The sequence below is a fragment of the Dermacentor variabilis genome, chromosome 6, assembly GCF_050947875.1.
Source record: "Dermacentor variabilis isolate Ectoservices chromosome 6, ASM5094787v1, whole genome shotgun sequence".
NCBI lineage: Eukaryota > Metazoa > Arthropoda > Arachnida > Ixodida > Ixodidae > Dermacentor > Dermacentor variabilis.
This window is the reverse complement of record NC_134573.1, coordinates 121,647,257-121,662,857: the sequence shown is the minus strand read 5'-3', so window position 1 is coordinate 121,662,857 and position 15,601 is coordinate 121,647,257. Positions and strand designations below refer to the sequence as shown.

At 47.9% G+C, this 15,601-nt stretch overlaps 1 protein-coding gene across 1 annotated transcript; it reads left to right on the top strand.

Annotated features, from left to right (window-relative positions):
* The first annotated feature begins 503 nt into the window (after window positions 1-503).
* Window positions 504-6,892, top strand: LOC142585142 (uncharacterized). Its single transcript, XM_075695668.1, has 4 exons — window positions 504-658; window positions 1,230-6,072; window positions 6,578-6,644; window positions 6,761-6,892. Exons 1-3 carry the CDS (start codon window positions 613-615, stop codon window positions 6,597-6,599), a joined length of 4,911 nt encoding a protein of 1,636 aa, XP_075551783.1. The 5' UTR covers window positions 504-612; the 3' UTR covers window positions 6,600-6,644; window positions 6,761-6,892.
* Window positions 6,893-15,601: the final 8,709 nt, after the last annotated feature.

Sequence of the window (15,601 nt, the reverse complement as noted above, 5' to 3'; positions counted from 1 at the left end):
AAATAAAACTCAAAATATTCTATCAGAGAATGACAAGAAAACTAACAGCGTCACTGTGTTCGCTCTTGCGTCGAATCGAATCTCACCCTGTCACATGCTTCGCTTAAACAACAAAATTTGCCGACCTATTTCAAAACGGACCCTTTCTCAAGCGTGGAGGGGCGGGCTCATATTGTCGAATACGGGTAAGAAAAAAAGGAGAACGGAGAAGTTGCAATGAATTGGGTAAAATTTCCTTCAGAATTGTTGCTTGCTTCCATGGTGAGACACTTCTCGCTTTTAGTTATTTCTGAATCGCCGAGTTCATAATGTGGGAAACAAAAACAAAGCGCATAATAGACAATGCCTATCTGCGGAATGACTGTTACTAGGCTGCAGAGCAATGTCAGATCTCAAATGATAAGTGAGATTTTTTCTTTATTTTACCAGCAGAAAAAAAGCACTTCGTAAGCGCACGCATGAACAATGAGAACTCCTACGGAAAGCGTCACGTGACTAGAAAGGAGCTCTGCGTTAGCAGCCAAGAGTAGGATATATATTGCGCGAAACGACCACTTACGCACTGCGCTCAGCTGGTTAGCGTTGAGAAGGGGCTGAACAGGCTTTTCCACCATGCGGGGAAAAGTTCTGGCCATCGTGTTCTGCATCCTAGGCTCTGGTGAGTGTTTCACGCTTGGAAAATATCTCTCAAGATGAACCGCACTCTCATTTTTCTCTATGTTGTCACTACGAGGAGGCTCATAAATGGCCCAAAACTCAACTTAGCCTGCCGAATACGCACTATTGAGCATAGTATAGTTTACAGCGTGAATACCCTCGTATGGCTGCATATGGCTTTGAAAAATGTATCGTAAAAGAATACGACGCTTTTTAAAAAAGTTATACCTTACTCAGTACGCATTGCGGCAAGCACTGAAGATTCCTGCAAAAGTTAGTCCGTAGATAGATGGCTACCTCAAGAGAAGTTCGTGCCATGTCTAGCAATAATGTTGCCACTAGGAGCATCAAATAACCGTTCTCAGTGAAATATGCAAGCAATTGCATTTATGCACGAATTCCATTTATTATTTGTAGAACTCAGTTTAGAATATGATCATGAGTTTAATGTAATGAGATAACAGCACCGGTCATACGTTTTCGGTGTGTACAAAATTGCAATTCAAGTTTAAGATACAAATGAGAAGATTCAACAAGACGACTTATGAATATTTTCGTTTTTCTATTTACAGCCATTTCAGCCAGAGCTGTTGAATTAGGGCAGCAACAAGAGCATGTCAGTCTCACCTTGGAACCAGCAACAGTCGCAGGGGTTACGGCAAATGATGTCACTAGCCTTTCAGGCGGAGCATTAGGCGGCGTCACCAGCGCCACATCAAGCGTTGCTCCTGGTGTGGCTGGAGGTTACGTCACCACCGGTGCTATAGGAACACCATGGGGAGCTGCTGGCTTCCCGTATAGTTCTTGGAGTGGCTATCCAGGTTTTGGTGGTTTTTCAAACCTTCATGGGGGCTACTACGGAGGCTACCCTGCTTTTGGAAGTTATCTGTCTCGTTCATCCGGGCTTTTCGGTCCTTCCAACCCATGGGGATACCCGTATGGTAGCAGTTATAGTTCTCTAGGCTACCCTGGTGCTCTAAATGGACTTCTCGGAGGATATCGCGGAAATCTTGGAGTTTTGGGAGGTTATCCAGGCCTTTCGGGAGTGTATGGAAGCCCACTCGGTCTTTCAGGCCTGTACGGAACATACCCAGGATGGGGACGCCTGTCTGGAGTTCTGGGAAGTTACCCAGGTCTGACGGGACTTTCAAGTTTCTATGGCGGATACCCAGGTTACTTGGGAACCCTGAGCGGGTTTTCCGGACCACTAGGACTACTCGGACGTTATCCAGGGCTTTCAGGATTGTTAGGAAGCTATCCTGGCCTTAATGGTCTCTCTAGCTTGTATGGAGGATACCCAGGTCTCACAGGTCTTTCCGGAGTGCTTGCCGGTTACCCCGGCTACTCGGGCCTCTCGACACTGTACGGAAGCTATCCCGGTTACAGCAGTTACTTCTCCCGCTCATCGGGTGTTCTTGGAGCTTCTAGCCCATGGGGATATTCATATGGAAGCAGTTTCGGTTCACATGGCTACCCAGGATCTCTAGGAGGTGTTCTCGGAGGACTTGGAGGACCCCTAGGCCTTCTTGGACGTTACCCAGGACTTTCCGGCCTTTACGGAAGCTCGCTTGCTCTTTCAGGTCTCTCCGGAAGTTACCCAGGCCTCGGACGCTTGTCTGGACTTCTAGGAGGGTACCCTGGTTTGACCGGACTTTCTGGCTTGTATAATGGACACCCAGGTTACTTGGGAAGCCTGAGTGGGCTTTCCGGACCTCTAGGACTACTTGGGCGTTACCCAGGGCTTTCAGGATTGTATCCTGGACTTAGTGGCTTGTCCGGATTGTATGGAGGATACCCAGGTCTTACCGGCCTCTCAGGTGTGCTTGGAGGTTTCCCTGGTTACTCCGCCCTTTCGGCTGCATACGGAAGCTATCCCGGCTCCAGCAGTTACTTTTCCCGCTCGGGTCTTCTTGGCCTTTCCAGCCCATGGGGATACTCCCACTCAAGTGGTTTTGGTTCACTAGGCTACCCAGGATCTGTAGGAGCTCTCGGAGGACTTGGAGGACCTCTAGGACTTCTTGGACGTTACCCAGGACTTTCCGGCCTTTACGGAAGCTCACTTGCTCTTTCAGGTCTCTCTGGAAGTTACCCAGGCCTCGGACGCCTGTCTGGACTTCTCGGAGGATACCCTGGTTTGACAGGACTTTCTGGCTTGTATAATGGATACCCAGGTTCCTTGGGAAGCCTGAGTGGGCTTTCCGGACCTCTAGGACTTCTTGCGCGTTACCCAGGGCTTTCAGGTTTGTACCCTGGACTTAGTGGCTTGTCCGGATTGTATGGAGGATACCCAGGTCTTACCGGCCTCTCAAGTGTGCTTGGAGGTTTCCCTGGTTACTCCGCCCTTTCTGCTGCATACGGAAGCTATCCCGGCTCCAGCAGTTACTTTTCCCGCTCGAGTCTTCTTGGCCTTACTAGCCCATGGGGATACTCCCACACAAGTGGTTTTGGTTCACTAGGCTACCCAGGATCTGTAGGAGCTCTCGGAGGACTTGGAGGACCCCTAGGACTTCTTGGACGTTACCCAGGACTTTCCGGCCTTTACGGAAGCTCACTTGCTCTTTCAGGTCTCTCTGGAAGTTACCCAGGCTTCGGACGCCTGTCTGGACTTCTCGGAGGATACCCTGGTTTGACAGGACTTTCTGGCTTGTATAGTGGATACCCAGGTTCCTTGGGAAGCCTGAGTGGGCTTTCCGGACCTCTAGGACTACTTGGGCGTTACCCAGGGCTTTCAGGATTGTATCCTGGACTTAGTGGCTTGTCCGGATTGTATGGAGGATACCCAGGTCTTACCGGCCTCACTGGTGTGCTTGGAGGTTTCCCTGGTTACTCCGCCCTTTCGGCCGCATACGGAAGCTATCCCGGCTCTAGCAGTTACTTTTCCCGCTCCTCGGGTCTTCTTGGCCTTTCTAGCCCATGGGGATACTCCCACACAAGTGGTTTTGGTTCACTAGGCTACCCAGGATCTGTAGGAGCTCTCGGAGGACTTGGAGGACCCCTAGGACTTCTTGGACGTTACCCAGGACTTTCCGGCCTTTACGGAAGCTCACTTGCTCTTTCAGGTCTCTCTGGAAGTTACCCAGGCTTCGGACGCCTGTCAGGACTTCTCGGAGGATACCCTGGTTTGACAGGACTTTCTGGCTTGTATAGTGGATACCCAGGTTCCTTGGGAAGCCTGAGTGGGCTTTCCGGACCTCTAGGACTACTTGGGCGTTACCCAGGGCTTTCAGGATTGTATCCTGGACTTAGTGGCTTGTCCGGATTGTATGGAGGATACCCAGGTCTTACCGGCCTCACTGGTGTGCTTGGAGGTTTCCCTGGTTACTCCGCCCTTTCGGCCGCATACGGAAGCTATCCTGGCTCCAGCAGTTACTTTTCCCGCTCCTCGGGTCTTCTAGGCCTTTCTAGCCCATGGGGATACTCTCACACAAGTGGTTTTGGTTCACTAGGCTACCCAGGTTCTGTAGGAGTTCTCGGAGGACTTGGAGGACCCCTAGGTCTTCTTGGACGTTACCCAGGACTTTCTGGCCTTTACGGAAGCTCACTTGCTCTTTCGGGTCTCTCTGGCAGTTACCCAGGCCTCGGACGCTTGTCTGGACTTCTGGGAGGATACCCTGGTTTGGCAGGACTTTCTGGCTTGTATAGTGGATATCCAGGTTCCTTGGGAAGCCTAAGCGGGCTTTCCGGACCTCTAGGACTACTTGGGCGTTACCCAGGGCTTTCAGGATTGTATCCTGGACTTAGTGGCTTGTCTGGACTGTATGGAGGATACCCAGGTCTTACTGGCCTCTCAGGTGTGCTTGGAGGTTTCCCTGGTTACTCCACCCTTTCGGCAGCATACGGAAGCTATCCCGGCTCCAGCAGTTACTTTTCCCGCTCCTCGGGTCTTCTTGGCCTTTCTAGCCCATGGGGATATTCTCACGCAAGCGGCTTTGGTTCACTAGGCTACCCAGGATCTGTAGGAGGAGTTCTTGGAGGACCACTAGGTCGTCTTGCACGTTACCCAGGACTCTCAGGATTGCTCGGAGGCTTGTCAGGTCTTAATGGTCTATCTGGATTGTATGGAGGATATTCGAGTCTCACTGGTCTACCAGGTTTGCTCGGGGGCTATTCAGGTTACTCCGGCCTTTCTAGATTGTATGGAGGCTACCCAGGATATGGCAGCTATTTGAGCCACTCATCCGGACTTTTCGGACTCGACAGCCCATGGGGAACTTCATATGGCAGCACCCTTGCAGCTTATGGGTACCCAAGTTATCTGACAGGACGTTATGGAGGGCTTCTTGGACGTTATCCAGGGCTCTCCGGGCTGTACGGTAGTTCCCTTGGTCTGTCGGGACTTCTTGGTTACCCTGGCTTGACAGGACTATCGGGTTTATACGGTGGATACCCAAGCGCTCTGGGAGGTCTTAGTGGCCTTACAGGACCACTGGGACTGTTCGGACGTTACCCTGGTCTTTCTGGTTTGCTAGGAGGCTACTCGGGTCTAAACGGACTTTCTGGGTTGTATGGAGGATATTCACGCCTCACAGGTCTTTCAGGCTTGCTTGGAGGCGATTCGGGATACTACGGCCTCGCTAGTTCATACGGAGGCTACCCAAGCTACGGTAGCTATTTGAGCCGTTCCTCGGGACTTCTTGGACTTACCAGCCCATGGGGAACCTCATATGGGAGAACCCTTGGATCTTATGGCTACCCAAGTTATTTGGGAGGACCTTATGGTGGATTTAGAGGCCCTCTAGGAGTTCTTGGACGTTATCCCGGTCTGTCTGGATTGTACGGAAGCTACCCTGGTCTGTCAGGCCTCTACGGAAGTTACCCAGGCCTCGGAAGTTTGTCTGCACTCCTTAGTGGTTACCCTTCCTGGAGGTACCCATCTACCTATGGAGGTGTGAACGGCGTGTGGGGATATCCATACGGTAGCGGCCTAAGCCCATACGGCTATGGAAGTTCAGTTGGCCCATTCGGATATCCTGGCCTTTATGCACGAGGCTTTGGTGCATTCGGGAATTATGGTCCATATGGGTCTTCTTGGGGCTACCCTGGATTCTACGGTAACGGAGTGGGTCCTTTAGGTGCATACGGCTATGGTCCATTCGGAGGGTATGGTCCTTTTGGCAGCTCCCTTGGGTACCCTGGAGCATACAGTAGTGGATTCGGTCCATTTGGTCCTTTCGGTTATGGTGGACCCTTCGGCGGCTATTACGGCCCGTATGGTCCCTACGGAAAAACGTTTGGTTCCTTAGGCCAAACGTTTCCCGGCCCCTTAGGAACGACCACTTCAACTGTCGTCCCTACTTCCCAAGGACCATCTGTCATCAACACTGTTGTGCCTGAGACTGTCAAACCAGCTACAACTCTAGTCACACCTGAAGGCCTCCCTACACTACCCGTTAGTGTTGCAACTGGTTCAAAGGGGTATGTACTGCAATTCCCGCGCTTTTATGTAGCCTTGAAAATGCACACTAGGTGTATCACGTGAACTGGCAGAAAAATTATATAGAAATGCCACTGCAGTTTATGTATGCGTGAGCATACACCTAAATTTTAGTTTATTATCAAAATACCTCAGTGGCCTCTAAGCTACGAAACTTAACAGCATACTACGTGGCTATTTGTCCAGCCACTATTGTTAAAGTTGTTGAAATTGAATCAGCATAAAGGCCTCATACGGTGCTCTTGATAACAAGAAGCTGAGTTAAAGGCCCGTATTAGGATGAAGGCCGATGTACCCGATGGGCTTCTTCACAAGAGCATCTTATTTGTGTCCAATATGCAAGAACTACTTGCTTTCTTGCCGCTTTGTATACTTGCAGAATCTACTGTGGGGATTAAGACTAGAATTGACAAGTATGGGGTCGAGAATATCAAGATAATTATTTCAACCAAATGTGGAATTTGAACGGCTTTATATTCTTCGCAGGATCAAGACCCTAGCAGGCTGAAATCTCGGCAAGCGCAACAAAAACTGTTGGCGATGTCGCAATCACGTACGTTGCATATATTCATTCATAACAAGTTACTATATTTGTTCTGTTTCGTTAAGAACATGACACCGTAAATAACATACTTAAACGCTACATAAATCTTTTTTTTTCTTTTTCAGATCCCAAGTTACACTTCGCGCAATTATCAAATACAGTGGACGCTCTCGAATATATACGGGCGCCTCCAGCGCAGCAATGATGGTGTAAAGACTTCCTAGGTTGTTTTTAAAAAATAAACAGCTCATATCGCACATCGTCGTCTAATGATTCCTATTACTGCATTTGTATCTTTCTTTCGCGTAGTCATATTGATTAGGCTTGGTTGCGGACGGATGAATGATAATGTTCATCCCATCCCACCTGTTAAAAGCAGGCGTGGAACCCGAAACGATTATCTAGCCTCGCTGGTTTTCGGTCTTCATGTCAATTGTACTCCAGATGAAAATTCACTACTTAAGGATATTTAGGTATACTTAAATAGGTACGCAACCGAACCATTATGAGCTCAAAACTTTCCCAACGCTATCCGCAGTCATTTTCATGCTCACAGAAGTCAATGACGCCTGAAAAATGTCTGCGGAACATGTGCTTATTAGAAAACTCATTAAACCTGTTGATTTTCTTCTTGTTCTTCTTCTTCTTCAGCCCAGTTTAGGCAATCTGCAGGACGAAACTCTCTCGCTATCTCTAATTACTCATGTCTTGTGCTAGCTGATTCTAACTTGCAACTAAAAATTTCCTCATTTCATCAGCCCACCTCATTTTCTGCTCTCAAAGATGGCGCTTCCATTCGCATGGCACCCTTTCGGTAACCCTAACCACCCACCGGTTATCTAACCTACGCATTACATGAGCGACCCAGCTCCAGTTTTTTTCTCTAAATGTCCACTAGACTGTCGGCTGCCCCAGTTTGTTCACAAATCCACAAGGCTCTCTTCCTGTCTCTTAACGTTCCGTCTAACATTTTTCGTTCCATCGCTCTTTACGCGGTCCTGAAGCTGGTCTCGAGCTTCTTTGTTAACCTCCAAGTTTATGCACCATATGGTAGCACTGGTAGAATGGAATGACTGTACGATTTTCTTTTCAACAGTGGTAAGCTCCCATGGCATGGCATGGCAAGAACTTTATTTTTAGTCCAGAGAAACTAGGGTCCGAGGGCACAAGCCCCCAGGCTAAGTCGGTGGCTCCGCCGACGCTGGCACCGGTAGGCCAAAGGCTTTCCCGATGTCCAGTCCTCCTAACTGTTGAGATCTGAAGCCCTTTGGTTGGGGCACCGCCAGAACATATGATCTACTATACACGGAGTGTGTCCACAACTTTTACATTCCGCGGGAAAATCATGGTCAATTTTGTTAAGCACAAGAAGCGTGGGATAAGATTTAGTTTGAATCATTCTTAACGTGACTGTCTGAGGTCGGTTGAGCTTCTGATGAGGGGGAGGAAAAAACCTCCTGCCGTCCCTATAGTGTGAGGTGATCTCGTCAAAAGTAGTAAGTGGGTCTTTGTAGGAGCCGCATCCATTCTGGAGCAGTTCCTGATCTGATGCGCGGCATGTGAGATCTCGCGCAGCAGATTGAGCTTGCTCGTTAGGATTGCAGCCATTGGGGCTGACCGAGTGGCCCTGATGAGCCGGAAACCAGATTTGGTGTGAGCTATCCAGTTGGTCGTAATTATGAGTATTAATATTGTGTATAAGTAACTTGTGTGCTTCCATTGAGACGAAGCCGGCTGAGTAATTCCTAATAGCTATACGGAAATCGGAGAAAATCGTGGAATCTCACCTCATTGTAATTGCAAGTGCTATGCTTGCTTCTTCGGCGGCATGAATGGAGCTCGTTCTTAGTGACGCTGCGCTTATTAATTTACTGTTCTCATCGACCACGGCAATAGCGTAGCGGTTGCCCGATCCATAACTAGTTGCATCGACAAAAAGAGCTGAGCTTTGTTGTTGGTGCAGTGTACCCAGAATGCATTTCGTCCTGGCGTCCCTTCTGCCCTTGTACACAGGATGAATATTTCTAGGTATGGGGTCTACAAGTAATTGTGTCTCCAGTTCTTTGGGTATTTTGAACTTAGAGACGTCTCCTCCTCGAGGCAGTATTCCGACATCATCTAGAATTTTGCACCCTGGCTTAGTGTTGGAGAGTCTTGCAATTTGTGACATTGAATGTGCCTCAATGAGCTCGTCTATAGTGTTATGAAGTCCTAACTTGTTGAGGAGTTCGGTACTCGGTCCGTGCGGGAGTCCTAGAGCCCTTTTGAGTCCGGAGCGTATAAGTGCGTTTAGCTTAGCCTTCTCTCCTTTCGCCCAGTTCAGGTATGATGCAATTCAATGTACGTCACATGACTAATGAAAAATGCATGATATGCTATGATGAGGTTGTCCTCCTTGAGGCTTTCATTGTGGTTTGAGACCCTGCCCAGGAGCTTTAAAGTACTGTTGGCCTGACCTGTGAGACGGTTCAAGGCCGTAGCATTTACAGCTCCTTGCGTCAATGAGAAGACCCAGAATTTTAATTTTCTCTACTCTGGGTATGACCCGTCCTGTGTTTCCGTGATTTTAATTGGCAGAGTTTCTAAAGGCGGAAGGTTTCTAACACCTTGTCTCCCCTGTCTAAAGAGCAGTAGCTCAGATTTACTAGGTGATAGCCTGAGTCCGGTGCCCTTAAAGAAGAATTCTGTGGTGTCTACCGCTGCCTGTAGTGTCTGCTCTAGTGCTGCGAGTGACCCCTTTGGGACCCACACTGGTATATCGTCCCCATTTACGACGTGCCCCAAGCTCGGGATTTTGGACAATTCCTCCGAGAGCCTGTGCATGGCAATGTTAAAGAGGAGTGGGGACAATACTTAAGCTTGTGGTGCGTCGTTGTTGCCTAAATTGTATGGACCGCCTGTGACCATCCGAGTTTGACCCGAGCTGTCCGATTAGCTAGAAAGGACCTCACATAATTGTAAAAATTGCTTCCCAGGTTCAAGGTTGAGATTTCATGTAGGATATGTTTATGTGCAACCGTATCAAATGCTTTGATAAGATCCAGACCTAGCAGGCCCTTTACGTCCCTGCTAGGGTCGTCAATAATAGCCCGTTTGATCATGAGCATGGCGTCCTGTGTGGATAATGCCTTCCGAAAGCCTATGAGATTGTGCCTGAAAAGCTCCTGGTTTTCTATGTGTTCTATTATCCTGTTATGAATAGCATGTTCGGCTACTTTGCCAATACAGGATGTAAGTGATATGGGTCTGAGGTTCTCCTTTGTTAGTGGTTTGCCGGGTTTCGGTATAAACGTCATCTTGGCCTGCCTCCATTGCGGTGGGACAGTGCCGGATCTCCAGTGACTATTAATTTTGACCATCATTATGTCTATGACATCATCGTCCAGGTTTCGCAAAAGTTTATTTGTGATACCATCCGGACCCGGGGCAGATCTCCCATTTAAATTAAAGAGTGCATGCCTTATCTCAGCTGCAGTGAAGTCACTGTCCAAGTCCGGTTAAGGTATTCCGGAGTAAGGTTCGCTTATTTGTTCTTCGTTTTCATATTCAGTTTTAAGTGACAGGTACATGTATGCGAGGCCGTTTGTGACCTCTCTTGCTGTCCGCCGTATAGTTATCTGTTTATTGACGAGTCTGTTTATGGCGAGGTTTGTAGTACCTCTGGAGAGCTTGTCATTAAGTAGGCTCTTCAATAGATTCCATTTGCCTCCTCTGCACAATCTGCCGTCTGTTTCTGAGCAAGTTTCGTCCAATTGTTGACGTGAAAGTTGAGCCACGTATGTTTCGATATTATTATTAATTTTGCCGATCTTGCCTCTAAGTCTTCTATTAAGTCTGTGACTCTTCCATCTGGTTAGAAGGAAAGTTTTCGCTTCCAGCATGTGAGCTAGCTTGGAGTCCATTTTTGGGACTTCGATTTCTGTTGAAACTGCTTTAGTAGCTTTCTTAATCGTTGCCTTTAATTGATCTAAAAGCTCCTCATAAGACTCGTCATCTATGCTGGTTTCCTTACGCAACTTACGAAAGAGATCCCAGTCCACGTACTCATATTTCCTCAGTGGTGGTGCTTGCGTCTGTAAGATGACTTCAATTATGTAATTATCGCTTCCTAAATTGTCCTGCAGTTTGTCCCACGAGCCTTCAATTCCACGAAGGAATTTTAGATCCGGGGTTGTATGTCTAGTAGTGGAGGTACCAGTTCTTGTGGGGAAGTTAGCATCTGTAATAAGAGCAAATTTAAATTCACTTGCCGTGGTTGCTAAATTAGTACATTTGACGCTCTGATGACCATAGCCCCATTCTTTGTTCGGAGCGTTGAAGTCACCAGCCACTACGAGTGGGGCTGTATCTGCCTTACTGGAAATGCGGCCCAAGCGGGTCTTAATATCCCTTTTCCTATCTTGCGGAGAGCTATAAACGTTAGCTATATACACGTTAGCTGCTTTTTTGTTCTTCAGGATGAGTTCCATCATTTGTGCTTCTAGACCAACCTTGTACTTGGGAAGCTCGTGAGTTTCATAGGAGGTACCCTTTCGAACCGAAGTCGCTATTCCCCGACCCCCTGGAATGGTCAAGGTTTCGGAGTCGTAACCCGGTAGAGAGATATCCTCCTTAGCTATTGTTTCCTGTAAAAAAATAACGTGCGGCTTAACTTTGGTCGATCTAATGAGCTGCTGCAGGGGAGCCTTGCGCCTTCTGAAACTCGCGCAATTCCACTGCCATATTTTAATGTTATTGTTGGCGTTTGAAGCCATTATGATACCATTGGTTGACTACCCAAACCCATAGAGTCTGCGCTCGGGCTACAGTTTGTGCCTCCGTGGACTGCCGATACAACCGCTGCACTTGCCTTTGCCTTGACTTTGGGCCATTCTAGTTGACCCACTCGAGCATCTAGATTAGTGATGACCTCCATGATTTTTGCCAGAGTCCTGTCTATTGTTGCTAACCTTGCGGCTATTCTGACTTTCTTGTGTTTGGGGGGTGCCTCACTCTCTCCCATCTCCTCTGCCTCAGAGGTTTCTAAATCTTCCTCCTCTGTTTCGCTAATGGGAACGGGCTGGGGGGTTTTACGTTTAAGTTTGCCGGCCAAGGGTTTTGGAGCCGTTGTCTCCACCTGACTACGGGGTGTTTCGGACCCTTCTTTAAAGGATTTGAAAGCCTCCCTGAGCTCAGACAGTTCTTACCTTAATTTCCGATTTTCTTATTCTAATGCCAATATTCGGGGATTTGACTCACGTTCCAGCTGTGCCCTACCATTAGTACTCCTAGACCTTGCCCTTGTCGGTTGTCCTGGTTTCCCAAAGCCTCCGTTCTTTACTCGATCGGCCCAGGTTGCTCTTCGGGTCGACTGTGAACGGGACCTCGATCTCGCCCCAGGTCCTCGGGGTTGCGGGTCGACACCAGAAGATTCTCTGGAGCCGGGTTGTCCTCTGGATCGAGAACACCCCCTGGAGCGGGAGTGCCCTCGTGAGCTGGAGCGCCCTCTCGTGCGAGAGCGCAAGTTGGCGTCATTTTCTTGCATGACCCCTTTGCGCTGAGAATCGTCGCTGTCTTCAATGTCGTAGGCCACCTGTGTATAGTGCGCTTGATGTCGTTGGCGCCTTCGACGCCTTTGTCTCACAATATGAGGCATCTGGAGCCTTCGACTGCATTTTGAGTCCCCAGTTGGGTGTGCGCCACCGCAAATAGCGCACTTGGGATCACAGTAATGATCTTCATGTGGGGGAAGTGATTCCACAGCCCCTACACTTTCTAACACTTGCCGGATTGGGACACACGTGGGATCTATGTCCGATTACACCACAGCCGTAGCACACATCTATCTGCGTCGGCATAGATTACAGGACATGAGTACGTTACCACAAATAACGTGGTTTAGCACTCTTTGTCCTTCAAAAAGTACCACCACCGTTGTAGTTTGCTTGATCTGACGTACCTCGACGTGGCCCGGATTTCGCTGATTGACGAAAAGGGTTTTCAGTACCGCGTCACTAATGTCCAGGTCGATACCGCAACCAACACCCTTGCATGTATCTTCTCCTGCTGCGGTAAAGGCCGTCACTTCGAAGGGTCCACCCCTCGTATGGATCTTGCGTACCTTGGCGTAAGCTCTCGCGTTTTCTTCCCGCGGAGTCGATACCACCAAAATGTTTTGACAGCCGTTCGGACAGTACGTGTCCTACGTCGTGTCTTCCGGCGCTAAGGCTGCCGCCATGGCCACCGTTCTGGAGAAATGTACCAGGCTGAACTTTTTAACGTTGAGGCCGCCACGTGGGCGGGCAATTATCTTGATGTGATCCCTCGGTAGCATCGGGATCCTAGAGGCTGTAGCGACGCGCTTAAGCACGTTCTGCAAGGTGGCCGTGCGGCGACTACCTTTCCCACCATGGTTGGTATCCTTTATAGCCACGGATTTTCCGCCAGCGGCTAATGCATGTCTCCTTCGGCGAGTGATGGCTGTCATCCATCCGATATCTTCCTCCGAGGTGATCTCCATGTCTTCAACAGCTAAGCCGGAGGTCATGCATACACTCCGTCGTGCGCTTGAGGCGTAGGCCTACAGCGCGAGTTAGGGTCTGACACCTTTTCTGCGTGGCACGCAGAAAGCAGTTTGCAAAGAGACGAAAAATAGACCCACCGGCAAAAATGGGCATCCACGTAATCCTTGTGACAGGACGCGTCGATCGACACCAGGTTCTCAGGGGTGGCACAAAAATTCGGCGCAAAAACATTGATCGAAGTGGAAGCCGATGTTTGCACGACCGCACTAGGCTTCTTTTTCTTCCATCTGGTAAGCTCCCACTCAGGATTTCTTCATGTCTGCAGTATGCACTCCGACCCCTTTTTATTAATCAGGAAATTTCCTCCTCATCATCAGGGTACCCTTTCAGTAAGTGACTAAGATAATGTTACTCCTTTACACACTCTAGAAGCTGAGCGGCGATCCTGAATTCTTGTTCCCTTACATCATATTTGGCTTCTGCATATTAATGTTTAACTTAACTCTTACACATTCTCGGTTAAGGCCTTCAGTGATTTGTTGTAATTCGGCCCCGGTGTTGCTGACCAGGACAGTGTCATCTGCAAACCGAACGTTGCTGAGGTATTTGCCGTTGATCGTCCCTGCTAAGCCTTCCCAGTATAATAGCATGAGTACTTCTTGTAAGCAAGCTAGAGATGATTGCATAATTTTTTATTCGATTAACCATTAATCATTCATCGTTTCAGCCTTTATTATATTAATCGCTTTCGATGTAGGGTTTCTCATCAAATAATTAATTAATCAAAATTTTTGCCGGGCACATTAAAAAGGTTGAAACATGGTTATGTACTTTTGTAGGAACCAACTTTAATGTTTCTGAGGTGGAACCAAATTGGGAATACACGTGTATAAAGCTTGATAAACAACATTTAATTTCTTAAAGACTAAATGGAGTTGGCACAAGTGGCGTTTCAGAAGAGAAAAAATAGATTTGATAGACTGGAATTTAGAGCAGAATTAAACAAGAGAGATGGCAATAGTGCATACCTGTAGTGTACAGTTAAAGAAGAAATAATAGAAACGGCAAAAGTGAAAGCTGAACTCCACCTAAAACATGCAAGAAATTGCAATGTTCACACGGTGAAAACAAAATTGCTGATTTAGAATTTTAAGCCGCACGCTCTTCTCAATAGAGCGAAGGAATGTCAATTGTCTGCGCACTTTGGGCAAAATCGACACCTTCTTTGAATGACCACAGAATCAGCATGCGAGAATTGACGCTCGGAATCGACATGAACGCTATCGTTATGTCGAACACATGCTCCAAACGGGAGTGAATGCTGCACCACATTTCGATTTCGATTTCTATAGTATGCCATGAATTGAGAGGACTTTTCAAGCTTCCGGCTACAGGCGGCGTGGTGACGTGTAAGGGAAGAGAGAAGAAGCGCTCGACTAGGCATCACTAGAAAGTCAGAAAAACAGTCGACAGTCGGTTTGCCACAGCGGCACATTCACGGCTTATGATCCGCCATTCTAGTGCGATTTCAAAATTTTCACGCCACTCCTGTGAAACTCTAGTAAACGATTAATCGAACACCCTAATAGAATAAGTCGAATAAATTAAAGGAGCAAAACGATGACGTATCATCGCTTTGCAGGATACTTTTATTCCGATTAATCGTGCATCCATATTACCAACCCTAAGGCATGCAGTAAATAGCATTAGAGTGATTGTGTCTCCTTGCATGAGCCCTTTCTGGATTGAAATTTTTCCGCTTTTCTTGCGTATAATTAAGGTAGCTGTGGAGCCTTAATAGATATATAGCTTGATGGGCTATTCACTCATGCCTCCTGTACTCCTTGATTATGCACGGCCTCTATGAGTGCTGACATCTTTACACTGATCAATTGCCTTTTCCTCTTCTGTGGATGCCACATAGAGAGTGTGATTGTACTCGGCAGCTTTCTTAATTACCTGTTTGATGGCATGAATGTGGTCCATTGTACAATATGGCCTCCTTAAGGCTACGTTCACACGTGGGAAACGGCAAGCGGGCGGAAAAGCCGAAGCGGCCGGAAAATGTTTCCGCGCATGTACAAGACGTTCCCATTTGTTTCGCCACTGCAGCGGAAACCACTGCCGCTTTCGCCCACATCCATCTACTTTGCGTACGTTTGTCCACGTGGTGGCGCTATTCATCACACTATTTCAAGACATACGTTCATTCATTGATCCATCAGGTACTGAAAGCTATCATTTCACGCAACTGCGCCTGTCGTTTTTAACTTTCGTCTACCATGGAAGATAAACAGGACGTAGTTTCGATAGTTTTGACCAGTTGCTTTTCCTAAATAGAGACAATGAACAACGGAAAGTGCTAAATTTTACGACTGGATGTTTACATGCTAATGCAGCTTCCGGTGAAGCGGAACTGCTTTTCGCTTCGCCGTGGCGAAAACATCGGTCCGAGACCGATTT